The following is a 16,332-nucleotide window of genomic DNA, read 5'->3' as shown; positions in this document are numbered from 1 at the left end:
AAAAAAAAAAAGAAAAAGAAAAAGTCCTGGCCCAGATGGCTTCACTGGAGAATTTTACCAAACATTCAGGGAAGAGTTGACACCTATACTACTCAAGCTATTCCAGAACACAGAAAAGAATGGAACACTCCCAAACTTATTTTATGAAGCAAGCATAACACTAATACCAAAACCAGGGAAAGACACCACTAAAAAGGAAAACTACAGACCAATATCCCTCATAAATATAGATGTAAAAATCTTCAACAAAATCCTAGCCAACAGAATCCAACAATACATGAAAAAAATAATACATCCTGACCAAGTGGGATTTATACCTGGTATGCAAGGATGGTTCAACAACAGGAAAACAATCAGTGTAATAATCCACCACATAAACAAAAGAATCATATGATCATATCAATTGACACAGGAAAGGCATTCGATAAGATCCAATACCATTCCCTGTTCAGAACTCTCAGCAAAATAGGGACAGAAGGGGAATTCCTCAACATAATAAAAGGCATATAAGCAAAGTCAACAGCCAAGATTATTGTTAACAGAGAAAGACTCAAAGCATTCCACTTGCAAACAGGATTCAGACAAGGATGCCCTCTTATCACCACTTCTATTCAACACTGTATTGGAAGTCCTAGCCAGGGCAATAAGGCAGGAAAGGGAAACCAAAGGCATCCAAATTGGCAAAGAGGAAGTAAAGCTATCTCGATTTGCAGATGACATGATCCTATACATAGAAAACCCAAGAGATTCAGCAAAAAAAATTACTGGAACTAACAGAGAGGTTCAGCAAAGTTAACACATAAAAATTAGTCAGCTTCCTCTACATCAACAAAGAGGTCTCTGCAAAGGAAATAAGAAAAACACTACATTTACAATTCACTTGGTTCTACAATCAACACCAACAGAAACAGCAGTCAAGACATCAAAAGATGTATTGCATTAGGTAAATCTGTTGCAAAAGATTCTTTCAAGCATTGAAGAGCAAAGATTATCTCCTTGAAGACTAAGATGCACCTAACCCAAGCCATGGTATTTTCAATCACCTCATATACATGTGAAAGCCAGACAATGAGTAAGGAAGATCGAAGAAGAGTTGATGCTTTTGAGTTGTGGTGTTGGCTAAGAAGGCTGAAAGAACCATGGACTGCCAGAAGAACGAACAGATCTGTCCTGGAAGAAGTGCAGCCGGAATGCTCCTTGGAAGCAAGAATGGCCAGACTTCATCTCACCTACTTTGGTCATGTTGTCAGAAGGGACCATTCTCTGGAGAAAGATATCATGATTGGTAAGGTGGAGGGTTAACAAAAGAGGGGAAGGCCCTCAACAAGATGGACTGACATGGTGGCTGCAGCGATAGGCTCAGGTATAGTAGGGATCGTGAGGCTGGCACAGGACCAGGCAGTGTTTTGTTCTATTGTACATAAGGTCACTATGAGTCGGAGAGGACTCAATTGCACATAACAGTAACAACAACAACCATTTACAATAGCTTACAAAAAGCCTAAGGCACTTGACTGCTAACCAGAAGGCTGGAGGTTCAAACCCACCAGCCGCTCCACAGAAGGAAGGTTGGGCAATCTACTTCCGTAGTGATACTGCCTTGGAAACCCACAGAGGGGTCACTATGAGTCAGGTCTGACTTGAGGGCACATAACAACAACAACAACCAAAAAGATAAGATATTTAGGAATAAATCTTACCAGAGACACAAAAGACCTATACAAAGAAAACTACAAAACACTACTACAAGAAACTACATAAATGGAAGAACCTGCCTTGTTTACGGATAACAAGACTGAATATTGTGAAAATGTCAATATTACCCAAAGTAATCCACACGTTCAACACAATTCCGATCCAGATACCATCAACATTTTTAAAGGATATGGAAAAATCAATTATTAATTTCATACGAAAAGGAAAGAAACCTCAGATAAGCAAAGCACTGCTGAAGAAGAAAAACAAAGTGGGAGGTCTCACACTCCCGGATCTCAAAACCTACTATACAGCCACAGTAGTTAAAACAGCATGGTATCGGTACAGTAACAGATCAACAGAACAGAACTAAAAACCCAGAAACCAAAAACCCAGAATCAAAGCTGATCTTTGATAAAGGACCAAAACCTATTAAATAGGGGAAGAGATAGCCTCTTTAACAAGTGGTGCTGGCAAAACTGGATATCCACTTGCAGAAAAATGAAACAAGATCCATATCTCACCCCATACACAAAATCAAACTCAAGTTGGAGCAAAGCCTTAAATGTAAAACTGAAAACCATAAAGCTCATCAAAGATAAAACAGTGGCAAATCTAGGAGCCCTAATTTATGGCACAAATAGACTTTCAAGCATAACTCAAAATGCACAGGCAGTGGAAGAGAAGCTGGATGACCAGGACCTTTTGAAAAATTAAATTCCTATTTGCATCGAAAGACTTCTCCAAAAAGGTAAAAAGAGAACCCACACACTGGGAAAAAAGATTTGGCTATGACATATCTGACAAAGGACTTATCTTCAAAATCTATAGAAAACTCCCAACATCTCAACACCAAAATGACAAACAATCCAATTCAAGATGGGCAAGAGACATGAATAGACACTTGGCTAAGGAGGATATACTGGCAGCCAACAAACACATGAGGAAATGCTCATGATCATTAGCCATTAGAGAGATGCAAGTCAAAACAACAATGAGACATCATCTCACCCCAGCAACAATAGCAAAGTTCAACAAGACAGAAAACAACAAATGCTGGCAAGGTTGCAGAGAGATTGGAACTCTCATACACTGTTGGGACTGCAATATGGGGCAACTGCTGTAGAAAATGATATGGTGTTTCCTTAAAAAACAGAAAATAGAAATACCATTTGATCCAGCAATTCCATTACTAGGAATATATCCTAAAGAGGTAAGAGGCAGGACAAGAACAGACATATGCACACCCACCTTCATCACAGCACAATTCACTATAGCAAACAGATGGAAACAACCTAAATGCCCATCAACAGATGAATGGATAACCAAACTATGGTACATTCACATAATGGAATACTACGCTATATTAAAGAACAATGAGGGTATGTGAATCATCTCACAATGTGGATGAATTTGGAGGACATTATGCTGAGTGAAATAAGTCAATTGCAGAAGGACAAATACTGTATGAGCCCATTATTATAAAAAGTCAAAGAAGGGGTTCCTAGGGAAGGGAACTCACTTTGTAAGTTACTGGGGATGGGAGGGAAGGGGAGGGAAACTTTCAGACTAGTTGGGGATCACATGTTGAGTTCAGTAAGGGAAAGGACAGTATGGAAAGAGTCTGTGACCAACATCATGACACTGGGGAAAGGAAGAATACTGAAATGTACACTTAAGATATGGACAAAAGAGGCAAAAACTAGTATAAGCACAATACTGCATCACCACTAACACCAAACACCAAGCTACAGATAAACACATAGGCAGCTGAGAAGATCAGGTGGGGGTCAGCAAACAGGAATGTACCCTAGACCAAGGATAGATTTAGCTGAAGGTAATCTACGAGTGTTCAAAATTAGTCACACTCATTACAGAAGCAACAGAAGACAGAGTTGGATTAACCTCTCAGAGACAACCAAACACCTTGGGAGAGAAAATTACCGGGCCTGGCAACTCACAACCACAGTTTCAGGGGACACCAACCTCAACTGACACAACACAGTACATAAAAATCTTGTTCCACAATCTGCTCTGGTGAGTAGTGAATAGGGTCTTAAAAGCTTTCAAGCAGTCACGTAGGATGCAACTGCTGGTCTCCTCTCATCTGAAACAAGGAAGAGTGACGAAAATCAAAGCCAGATGGAAACAATTAGTCCAAGGATATGATGGACCTCGAGACCAGAAGAACTAGATGGTGCCTGGTTACTAATGCCAACCGCTTGGGAAGGATCAAAACTGGAGATCCTAAATAGAGCAGAAAGAAAAATGTGGAACAAGATTCAAAAACACAAAAATGACCAGAATTACCAGTCAGGCTACACTTCAGGCCTAGAACTGGACTCACTCCCAAGGATTGGCTCTCAGCCTAACAGCAGAAAGACCTACATGCAGAACACCTACCCCGGGGAGATGCATCCACCTACTATGGGGAGATACACCCCTTAGAACCATCGCCATGGGGCAGCAGAAGGGTAGCATTCACATGGAGGGAAAGCTGGAAAGACATGAGTGCACAGGACACAGGGAGGGGGTGGTCACAGGGATGGGAGGGGAGGAGAATGCGTTATGATCAGGGATGATAATCGGGGTGTGAAATAGTAAATGTATATCAAGGTTGAATGTGAAATAAATTTTGTTCCGTAAATTTGCACCCAAAGCGCACACACACACACACACACACAAACCACCTTGTGCTCATGATGCCAAGTCATCCTGTAAGGATATACAAGGAGTGTTATAAGTGTGATGCAAAAAGGTACATTATTATAACATTCTCTAAAAGTACTCATTGGGGTGAGAATAAATGATGTTAGAATATTCAACTGAACCAACCTGTAGACTCAGTATGACACCAGGAGTAACTCCTTCAAGAGGCCACAACACTTGTACAAGTATGGGACCTTGAGAGATGAAGGGCACTCAGGTGAGGAGGGCTAAGACCAGCCACATCCCCAGAAAGGTAAGAAGCAGAAAAAAAAGTCACGACTGTAGGAAGGAAAGCTATTAACTCTCTAGAACCAGAGGAGAGACGAAGGAAGGGAGAAGCCACAAATGGAACCATAAACACAGTACTCTGGGTCAATGGCATCAGGCTTGATGTACCCAGTGGCTACTGCTTGAGAGAGGGGAGTGGGAGCAGTTATAGGAGGAGTGTTCTGGTTCCCTCGTGCTGCTCTGACAAGAATATACCACAAATGAGATGGCGTGAACAAACAGGAATTTATTCTTTCACAGTTTGGAGGCTTTAAGTCCAAGTTCAAAGTGCCAGGGCCCAGGAACTGGGTGAAAGCCCCTCAGCCTTGGGCTTCAGCTCTGCCTCCTGCTCCTGAGACTGATAAGCCCAAAGTTGATAAGCAAGTAATAAGGCACAGTCCCGATGTTAACCAAACCACATGGCAGGCCGTTAATTCAAGTCCATTAAAAGTCCCAAGATCAGCAGAATATGGCAGGATGCTGAACAGCGACTCAGCTACGTGCAGGGTTCAAGCATGCCATAAGCTAGAGACTATTCTCAAAACTGCTTCTTACTGACAGGAAGCAGACCACATCCCTAAAGCAGCTACTCAGTTGCTCCAATACATTCCACCATGGAGTTAATTACCAATCTACATCCAGCTGCCCAGCCACTCAGCCAGGCCCAGTCAAGGTGACACACAAACTTAACTATCACAAGGGGGCACACCTAATAGAAGGAGGCAGAGGCACTGTTCTCGCTTCAGTCTGTTTTTCTGCAGAATGGCCTGGTCTCACTTACACGCAGAGACAGGCAGCATGGTAACTCATTACTGGGTAAATGAGGTATTTACAGAATAATTCTACCTGCATCTTTGATTTTTTATTTGCATCTAGTACTTTCGTTTAGTAATAGACCAGCACTACTCAAATTGTGGTCCACAGGCAGGTGCCAGTCTGAAAATGGTTTGTTACTGGTCCATGCATGACAGGACTGAACTTGAGAGTAGGCCTTTAGAAACTCTTACAACAATCTGATACTGCCATGATAGTTGGACTGTATTTTTACAAAAGCATTGGTTCATGGAGGATTGGAAATTTTAAAAAAGAGTTCTTCGTCACAGAGAGTTTGAGATGGACTATTCTGGAGTCCTTTACAAAGTAGGCACACACACACCAACAGCGAGAGCTGGAGCCAGTGTGAAGTAAAGAACATTATCAAAATGAAAATTCCACATCAAAACTTAAAAACAGAATTTCCTCAACTCAGTAATGCCAGGAGTATTTAATATGTTCTCTAAACTCTAGGAGCTCTGGTAGCATAGTGGCTAAAGCACTTGACTGCTAACCAGAAGGCTGGCGGTTCAAACCCACCAGCCACTCCTCGGAAGGAAGGTTGGGTAATCCTATTTCCGTAGTGATACTGCCTCGGAAACCCAAGGAGGGGTCACTATGAGTCGGGGCCGACTCGACGGCACATAACAACAACAACAACAACAAACTAAGACTCTAAAAAGTTTATACCCCAGAAAAGTGAGCACCTCTTAGGTAACAGGCCCCCGAGAGGCAGGCATGATCACTTTTGGCTCCCGACCGTGGTAGCCAAATTAGAGTTGGTCATAGAGCTAGGAAAGTGTGCCTGGCTCCTAACCCAAGCTCCGTTCATACACCGCACTGGCTCCAAGGCAGCTGTGCGTTCAGGCAGGCTCCACGTCTTTTCACACAAGGAACACGATATGCTAAAATCTAGCTCAGTCCTACTTTTCAAAGCAATTTCTTGCTAAAAACTGCTTCACAAGTCAGACAAAGTGTGTTATAAATGGAAGATGCATTCTTCACCCAAGCTGAAGTTAGATGGACATCAATCAGGGATGGTGGCAAAGGGGTGACTATATACCACGTAATGAATGAAACTAAATGACCCCCAAGTCCCTCTCAACTCTAAGAGCCCATGACTCCCTATCAAAGAACACAATATGATGGGTAGTGCTGCAGAAGCAGATCCAACTCAAACACATTTATATTAATAAAATGCAAGTATTAAATACTGTACCTATGCCTTAAAACATAAATATCATTATTTAAGTTTGGTTTAAATAAAAATATAAATACATTTAAACAATAGCAAGGAGCTCTAGTGGCACAGTGGTTAAGCACTCAGCTGCTAACAGAAAGGTCAGCAGTTCAAACCCACCAGCCACCCTGCAGGAGAAAAATATGGCAGTCTGCTTCATAAAGATTACAGCCTTGGAAAGCCTTGGGCAGTTCTACTCTTGTCCTACAGGGCCATGATGAGCTGTAACCAATTTAATGGCAACAAGTTTGGTTTCTAGTTTTAGAGCTGATATCAAAATTTATCTTCTATAAGGAGCCCTGGCGGCACAGTGGTTAAAGTGCACAGCTGACTAAAAGGTCAGTAGTTCAAACTAACCAGCATGGGAGAAAGATGTGGCAGTCTGCTTCCATAAAGATTTACAGCCTTGGAAATCCTACGGGGCAGTTCTACTCTGTCTTATAAGGTTGCTGTAAGTCAGAATCAACGCAACAGTAATGAGTCTTTGGGAGTTTTTATCATCTTTGAATTTAAAGGTGCTTTTGAACTTATAAAGGAGCTCTGGTAGTATAGTGGGTAAGGCAACTGGTTGCTAACTAGAAGGGCAGCAGTTCAAACCCATCAGCTGCTCCATGGAAGGAAGATGAGGCAATCCACTTTTGTAAAGATTCACAGCTCTGGAAACCCAATGGGGGTTGCTGTGGGTTGGAATCAACTTGATGGCAGTGGCTTTGGTTTTTGTATTGAACTTATCTATCTTCTTTGTGTCCCTGAAAGTGCTTCCTAGGGCAAGTAGAAATGATCCAGGCCATTCCACTATGAGTTACACTCAAAGTTGGGATCGCTCCTCTCGCAAACCATTGCTGCCTGCAGCACCTAAATATTTAAAGAACTTGAACTAAAACCATTTTGAGAATAAAATATTATTACATCCAGTCATCTTCCCCCTCCTCTCCCCTCCCCTCTTGAGGGAGAAAAGACATCAGCAAAGAGCTCACAGAGAGAGTAAGTGAGCAAGGCTGGAACAGCTGGCCCCTCCTCCACCTGGTAGACAGGGGGGCAGGAACAGCCACTAACTGCTATGGAATGAGTCTCAGGAATCTCACATACCAACTGGCAGACCCCATCCCTCCTTGCCCTCCCCTACCTTTATGAATCCATGCTCAGCACCAGTGCCCTGGGATTCTGTTGTAAAAACTATTAGATAATGAAGAAAGAGAGCTCCTCCAAAGTGGAGCATACACATTAAGTACATGGAGTGTGTAGAACATAGAAATCCAAGGCCTGGCCATCCATATGGATAACCAAATTAACGGTATTAGCCTCACATCAACTCACAAACACAGACATCCACACAAGAACCCTCCAAAATCTGCCTGGCCTCCACAACATCCAGGCATGCTCTCCACTCAGTGACTGGGCTTCTGAGATGCTATTACATAGAAATACAGCACCAAGATAAGAAAAGGTAACTATGCAAAAAGATGTTCATCAGTGTTACATGAAAAGTCGAAAACTAGAGATGACCCATGTGTTCACCAATTGGGAAGGGAGCTCTATCAGCATCGGAACGCTTGTGTGCCAGCGTGCAAAGATCAGGAAGCAAAAGCAGAGACATGCAGCTCAGGGCTCCTCTGATTCTGGAAAGTTTCCCTCTCATCCCTGGGAGGCCATACAGGCAGGTGTTCACTCCAGTAAGCGTCTCCTGTCCCTCCAGGGCACTCTGCCCACTCTCTCCTCCAGCCCCTGCTGTGCCTGTTTACACTCTCATCACAGAACCAACATTACACATTACTACACTTGTACGTCCCTGCTACCAGACAATCCTCCCAAAAGGTGGGGGTTGGGATCTATTCATCTCCCCCCACAGTGCCCAGCCCAGTGCAAGCCATACAGCAGGTGTCCCACAGGTGTTCCCCTGAGCCAAACATACCAGTACAGTCCTAGCAGTGTAAACTCAGGGCATAGTCTTAAAGAAAAACGCTGGAAGGAGAGATCATGGTTATTTCTGAGTTACATAACCCACGGTTCATGGTCTCCACTTCTCTCTAGTCTCTTAACTTTTGTATGAACAACATAGTTGATTTTATAAAGGAAAAAGTAAATGTAACCTTAAAGCAAAAAGAACAACCCTTTCCAAGTCATTTTAAAGATACTATACAATGGTTCACAATCACTCCAACTAAGAGGAAGAACCTAGAACCTCAAACAAGCAGATACAACCTTAAACTGGGAGTGCACCTTAAACAAGGAGTTCACCCCGGGTTAACAGACAACACAACCTACTGTACACGCCATTCCCCAATCCTGTCAGGTAACTATAGGATGATCCGACTCGGGAAAAGGAGAATGAATTTTAGTTTATTTGCTCTTGGACAGAGATCCAGATGATGAAGAACTGCCTTCCCAGCTGGCACCCTGCCTACTGGAAGAGAAAGGGAGGTTCTAAAGCACAGTGACCCAGTCAGAAGCAAAACGTGTCTGAAGGACCCGTCAGAAGAGATGCCCAGCCTCTCGCATTGCAGACCTGTGTAGTGCCCCCCTTGCATGGTGCCATGATGATTGCACACAGCATACAGGTCATAGATGTAGTCCTCAGGGTCCCGCCCGAGTCCATAGGGCCGCCTCCATGGGGACCAATGGGATGGCAAACTCCAGCTGCTCTGGCTTCTCTTAACCACATGAGGAGTCATGTCCAGGCCAGTCAAGGGGAACTTGACCATGTTCTGAAGTTTCATACGCCTGTCTCCTTCCTGTTACAAGAAGAAAAACAAGTTCTGATGATATTTTAATGCAAGCAGATAGCAGATCAGCTTAGTGTGGAATGCAGCCCTATCAGCGGAAGAGGTTTGCTTTACCTATCTGAGGCTTCCTAAGATACATACAAAATAGGGAAACAAACTAATAATTTTAATTATCTGGAGGAACAGGTTTTAATACTACTAAAAGTAGAAGCAGTAATAGTTTACATATAAGGGATTAATGAGCCTCTCTGAGTCTTCATTTCCTTATCTGTTAAAGGGCATCAATTCTATTAGTTTTTGCCTTAACAACATTGACAATTTCAGGGGGTTCAGCCTGTTTCATATTTTATGAAAATAAAGGAAGTGATAACACGTGTAAGGGGTGAAGCACAGCGCCTGACACAGAGCAGTCATTCAGTAGCAGTGCCCCTTTCTTCTCCAGCTCTGCCAATAAGTACATTTAAAGTTGTTAACGACGACTTCTCTTCATACATTCATTTATTGATGATCTTAGGTGACTTCTACTTTCCATTAAGCCCACAGGACAATCCTTTGGAAAGCAACCACCAACTGAATAGGTATTTACTGAATATTTCTGCTATCTATAAACCAAAAAAATGAAAACCAAACTCACTACTGTCTATAGGAGGTTAAAAAAATATATGAATCAGACATGGTTAATGCCACCCCAAGGTGCTATGAATCTATTAGGAAAAGGAGACTTCCATAAAGAAAAAGGTAAGATGGATCCTGGATGGTCACAAAGGTCAGGCTGAAGAATTTGGACCTTATTCTGTAGTCAACAGGCAGCCACTGAGCTTTTAAAGGAGAGGCAGTGTCGTCAGAGTTGTGGGTGAAAAGCGTGTAAGCAGTGCGCAAAATACATTAGAAAGGGGGGAGTACTCCAAACCCGCTACGACTGAGTCAACCCCACCTCATAGCAACATTACAGAGAGCAGAGAGACAGAGAAGTGTCCCACAGGGTTTACAAAGTTGTAAATCTTCACCGAAGCAAACCACCTCATCCTTCTCCTATGGGGCACCTAATGGGTCTCAACTGTTGACCTTTTGGTTAGCAGCCAATGTCTCAACCACTGTGCCACCAGACCTCCTAACTGGCTTTAGGAAACCAATTAGAAAACATTGCAATTGCGATCAACTGAAAAGTGACAGAAATCTGAACTGGCAGGGTGACAGCAAGAACAGGAAAAAGGGAACACATATGGAAGTCAATGGTGAAGCACAACCAAGTTGGAGAGGTAACTGCCTAGATGAGCAGACAAGAAAGAAGTCAAAGATGACACTTTTGTCATCTTTTGTGCCTGAGTTGTATGTCTTTAAAAGCAACAGAAAGCAAAGGAAATTAGTCTTGTGTGTGTGGAAGAAGAAAGAGAAGTCTAGGATCCAAACCTTCAACCACCTACCCACCTACAGCTCCCAAAGGAAATATGCAGTTTGCACAGTCAAGGTGATGTGCACGTTTCCTTCTAGGAGCTTAACCCCACCCCACTGTGTGAGACCTCCAGCCCTGCAAATCAGGTGTGGTCACTCTGGATACTTCCACTTTAACAAATCCAAACCCTCTCTCCATCTGGTCACTTCTCTCCAGCTCCACTGCCACAACTCTATTCCAAGCCATTCATTAGCTTCTGTCCCCTGGAAGACTGCAGGGCTCGACAGGTCTCCTGGCCTTCACTCTCGCTGGCCTCTAACTGGTTCTCCACACAGCATACAGGATGGGCTTTTTGAAACACTAATCTGGGCATGTTGATCCTCTGCTTAAAATTCATCATTGGAATCCCACTCTTCCTATAAGGGTCTGCTTGGAAAACTAGTCTACCCACTTCCCTCACCTTAACTCATACCATTCTCCCCCTCCAGCCAAAACCTCTTACTTACCTCTCCCATAATAGAGCTGTCCAGGAACCTAACTTCAGGGAATAGACAACCTACTTGAACATGCTACACATCCTTGAGCACATTACACATCCTTGGGCTCTTTCTGCCAGGGATGCTTGCACACCATATGTGTGCAAACCTGCTCCCACCTCATCTTGTGAATGCCTACTCATCTTCCAGGTGCAAAACTTCTTAAAGCCAGGCCTCACACATTCCTTTACATTTACCTCTTATTCACCTTCCCCACAACAGAGTTGTTCAGGAAAATCCTAACTTCAGGGACTAGACAACCTTTTCGGGAAAAACTAACTCACAAGGCACATTTTCTGTACACATATTTATGATTCATCTCCACACTCCCTGTATACAACAATCCCCTGGAATTATTATTTTAAGTAGAAACAGAATTCTACAACTCCCAGATATAATCCCTAGCCAATTTTTTTTTTAATCCCAAAGTATACATATCAAAATTTAAGTATAACCCTTAAAGCTGCAATTCTAAAGCAAACCCTCAAGAATAAAGTAAAATATGTGCACTATGACCTAAAATGTTCAGTATTTAAGGGATTACAGGATACAGGATTCTCACATTTTGTTTTGGCAAAGAATAAAACACGACCCCAAATACGGGAGCAGATCACCAAAAACCACAGCCGATGTTGTCGAGTCAATTCCAAATCATAGCAACAGGACAGAGCAGAACTGCCCCAGAGACTTACAAAGCCACAGTCTTCATGCAGCACCCCGTTTCTCTCCCCTGGAGCAGCTGATGGGTTAGAATTGCCAACCTTTTGGTTAGCAGCCGAGCGCTTAGCCACTGTGTCACCAGGGCTCCTTAAAGGGGCAGATACATGCTGTAATTTACACAGACAGGCGCCCTGAATCAAACAGAAACACCAGAAAACGCCCCCAGAACCCACCATAGGGGCGTAAGAACCTTGGCCATGGGCGTGCTTTTCTCTGTGGTGCAGGACTGCCTTACCTGCCGGAATCTCTTTAGATGTATGATGAGCACATCAGGCAGAGTCCACAGGCTTAAGGTGATGCTCCCCTGCTGCAGCTGCTTACAGTGAGGGCAACGCCAGGCGTCGTCCGGGGCAAGCTGGAAACAAGGACCACGGCTTCTGTTAGGCGGCACTTCACGCGAGATGCTGCACAGGAAACCACTGGAATAACTGCTTAGCCAGGGCAGGGTACGACTAAGAAACTCTCTGGAAACTGGACTATTGCACATTATTGCAGTAAATGGAAAAAACACAACCAAAAGTGGCATTTGGACAGAGTTGGTACTCAAAGGTTTGCTGAGATTATCCCTCAGAAAGGAACAACTGAACAGGCAAACATTGTATAAAACCAAAAAACCCAAACTCACTGCCATCTAGTCGATTCCAAATCACAGTGACCCCCTTTGGGTTTCCAGGGAAATAAATCTTTAGGAAGCAGACTGCCCAGTCTTCCTTCAGTGGAGTGGCTGATGGGTTTGAACCACCAACCTTCTGCTTAGCAGTCAAAGCCTCAGGCACTACACCGCCAGAGCTCCTTCAAATACTGTATAAAACCAAAAACCAAACTCACTGCCATCGAGTCAGTTCTGACTCACAGTGACCCCTCTTTGGGTTTCCGAAGCAGTATATACGCTACAGAAGTAGACTGCCCAGTCTTTCTCCGAGGAGTGGCTGGTGTGCCTCAACCACCAGCCTTCCAGAGGGTGTTAAATGTCGCAGAAGTCCTCAAATTCAGCAAACCCCTCGCACCTGGCTCATCACCTCTCTGTCCAGTTTGGTTCCTCTCTCCCTCCTATATATTCTCCCTCAACAAACACCACTACTGAGCACCACTTAGCAAAGGCAGAACACGGGGACTATCCCAAACCTTACCCTCTTCGATGTCCATCCAAAGAAATTCTCTGCCATTTCTCATACCAGTCTCCTCATCTTCATGCCCATTAACCCATTGCTGTCAAGTTAATTATGGCTCACAGCGACCCTCCAGGACAGAGGAGAACTACCCCATAGGGTTTCTAAGGCTGTAATCTTTATGGAAGCAGACAGCTACATCTTTCTCCTATAGGTTCAAACCATTGACCTTTCAATTAGCAGTCACAAGCCTAACCCATGTGCCACCAGAGCTCCTTCCATCCTTACTGACACCATCGTAATTCAAAGCCCCCACTCATTTTCTCACCTGGGTTTCTTCAAGTCCCTTAACTGTTCTGTGTCCCTCAAGGGCTGAACTTTTCCAAACAATCCTCTCCTACTACTACCAACAATATCTTTCTATACATCAATCTGAGGCCTCAAAATCTGTGTATGTCACACCTTGGCAGGCAGTGAATTTCAAGAGAGGGATACATTAAGTTCAAGGTGCCAACAGGGCATGTCTGGTGAGAGATTTAAAAAAATCTACTCTGGGGTTCAGAGAATACGTCAGCTCTGGGGCTACCAGCATCATAAGGTAAGGGAGGCCATGGAAATGGACCTGCACCGTGGAGCAAGGGAGGCCAAGGGAGCGGATCGGATCTGCACCGTGGAGCGAGGGAGGCCAAGGGAGCGGACCTGCACTATGGGGCAAGGGAGACCACGGGAGTGGACCTGCATCATAAAGTGAGGGAAGCCATGGGAACACACCTGTACCATGGAGTGAAGGAGGCCATGGAGACAGATGACGCCGTGCACCAAGGGGAGAGAGCCAAGAAATGGGCTTCTTGGGGAAAGTCTATTTTCAAGGGAAACACAAAAACTGAGAAATCACCAAAGCACAGTCAGAGAAAAAGACAATCAGAAACATTCCCTTTCATGCACACCAAAAAAAAGAGAATGTCAAGACAGGGTGGTAATCAGCACTAGCTCCTATGTAGAGGTCAAGTAAGACTGAGCAAAGACCACAGAATTGAGAGAACTTGGGAACAATGAGAACGTCAGAGGCCAGTGTGAGAAATGCAAGTGAGACAGAAGACGGGAAGTTTTGGAGTGAGTGAAAAAGAACAGAGACCACTAATGGCGAAGTCAGGCAGAAAAGGGGAGAAAAGCTAGCATGGTAACTGGAAAGGGAAGCAGAACTGAGGGTCCACCCCCCATCATGGGGAGACCGAATCACGTTCACAGATGAGGAAGGACAGTTTGAGTGACATACTGATAGTCTATGTAAGTGGCTACCTAGGCCAATGTTTTTGGTAAAGGAGCAGGTGTTTGATTTTTCAATCTATGACAAACTGATGCTTCCATAAAATGTACTAAGAATACTGTGGCAATTTCTAGTTGCTATCAAAGTTTCTAAAACTCTTTACTGATTTCTATACTTTCTTGTGAACTGCTAACAAGAGCTCCTGGCCAACCCTGACCTGCAGTCTACACTCTTGAGTATTGCAGGTCTCACTGACTCTGACTAGCACATGAAGGGGGATCTCTCAGTAGGCAGGTTGATCAACACTCAGATACTTTGTTTAAAAGTTCTCCCTGTGGGAAAAGGTAACCACAGACTGCAATCAACGTCATGAAACAAAATGTGTATGAACTGTTGTACAGAAAATGAATTTGCTCTATAAACATCCACCCGGATCACAATTGAAAAAAAGAAAGTCCTTCCTGTGATTTCCAAACTTTAAGTGCCTTCTAGATACAAGTAAGCTCAATTCCTCATCTACAGGGAAGTTGTTGAAGTGTCTGAAAATGATTATCAGATCCTACTAAGGCCTCTTCATCAAAATATATTCAGCCATGTCATGACACTGTGCACTGAGAGGCAAGACAAAAGAGCCAGGACAGATTTTAGACGTGCCACGCCCTGTCTACTCTCTGGATGCACCTCTGTCGCCTTAACAGGAAGTGTCTGAGATGACGTCAAGAGCAGTGCTCTCACCACTTGCTCCGGACTCTGTTTCTAAAGCATCCGACAGCAGCCTGACGCTGGCTGACACTCTGATCAATACTGAGCATGCAGACAACTATACCTCAAAGTCACTGTCACAAGGCCTACTGCTAAATCTCACCTCCTCTTCTCTATAAAAACAAAAAAATTATTCTCATATTGGCACTGCTATTTTGGAACCCAATGACTAAACTTCACACGTGGCACTCATTTACACATTTACTAAACACCTTCTCCATGCCAAGTGCTGCTCTGGATGCTATCATTAGTGACCAAGCAGATGGAGTGTCTGCTCCAACGGGGCTTACATGCTTGTACCTCTCTCCCTCTCCCCTGTGCTCCAGCTACACGGACTTCACTGCTGTTTCTACCCACCAGGTTCCTGCCCCGCCCCCAGGGCATTTTCTTTATTTACTTGTTTACTGTCTCCTTGTCAGGCTGTAAATGGGATGAGGACAGAAACCTTGTCTGTTTGTTCTCTGCTACATCCTCAGGTCCTAGTGCAGTGCCCAGCACAAACAGAGAGAACTAACACCTGTTGGTTATAATGACCTGGGGCACATTACAGGTCAACTTCAGTCACCATCAGAGTTATCCAGAGACAAATGGTTCCCTCTCGAGTAGACAAATGCCTCATAACAAAAGGTATTCAAATAGAGACAGAACAGTCATCTGTTTGAAATTAGGTAGAAGACCAAACCATTACAAAAAAGTTGTTAAAGTCCCCTCCAACACCCAAAACACATTACTTCCTGTACACTACGGGAGACAGTTAACAACAAGTAATCAAAATCATGATCCTAACATCAATACAAGACTTGACAAATTCATTCCAAGTGTTCTAGTCAAGGTTCTTCAAGGTGTATCAGAATCCCCTGGAAAAAATACACAGGTCTCACTGACTCTGACTAGCACATGAAGGGGGATCTCTCAGTAGGCAGCTTGATCAACACTCACCCACAGAGAACTATTTGTTCATGTATCTGCCTGTCCATTCATTCAAATATTTATCAACCCCCTAACTGCAGAGCACTACACTAAGTGATCCACGGCAAAGCAACAGAACTTTCTGTCTATGTCAGTGCCATAAGATATAGGAGCCACTAGCCTTATGTA

The 16,332-nt window shown here is 43.8% G+C and overlaps 1 protein-coding gene across 1 annotated transcript in view; it reads right to left on the bottom strand.

Moving 5' to 3' along the window:
• Positions 1–16,332, bottom strand: part of USP31 (ubiquitin specific peptidase 31) — a 148,956-nt gene that overhangs the window by 10,589 nt on the left and 122,035 nt on the right. The window contains exons 13-14 of the mRNA XM_007953193.2: positions 12,332–12,451; positions 9,231–9,456 (exon numbers count right to left, since the gene is read on the bottom strand). Of these exons, the coding sequence (XP_007951384.1) occupies positions 9,231–9,456; positions 12,332–12,451 (346 nt within the window). The remainder of the gene's footprint in view (positions 1–9,230; positions 9,457–12,331; positions 12,452–16,332) is intronic.

This window comes from Orycteropus afer, unplaced genomic scaffold, assembly GCF_000298275.1.
Source record: "Orycteropus afer afer isolate SDZICR_OR568_19922 unplaced genomic scaffold, OryAfe1.0 scaffold00376, whole genome shotgun sequence".
Taxonomy (NCBI): domain Eukaryota; kingdom Metazoa; phylum Chordata; class Mammalia; order Tubulidentata; family Orycteropodidae; genus Orycteropus; species Orycteropus afer.
Note: the sequence above shows the minus strand (reverse complement) of the source record. Positions and strands in the feature narration are given on the sequence as shown.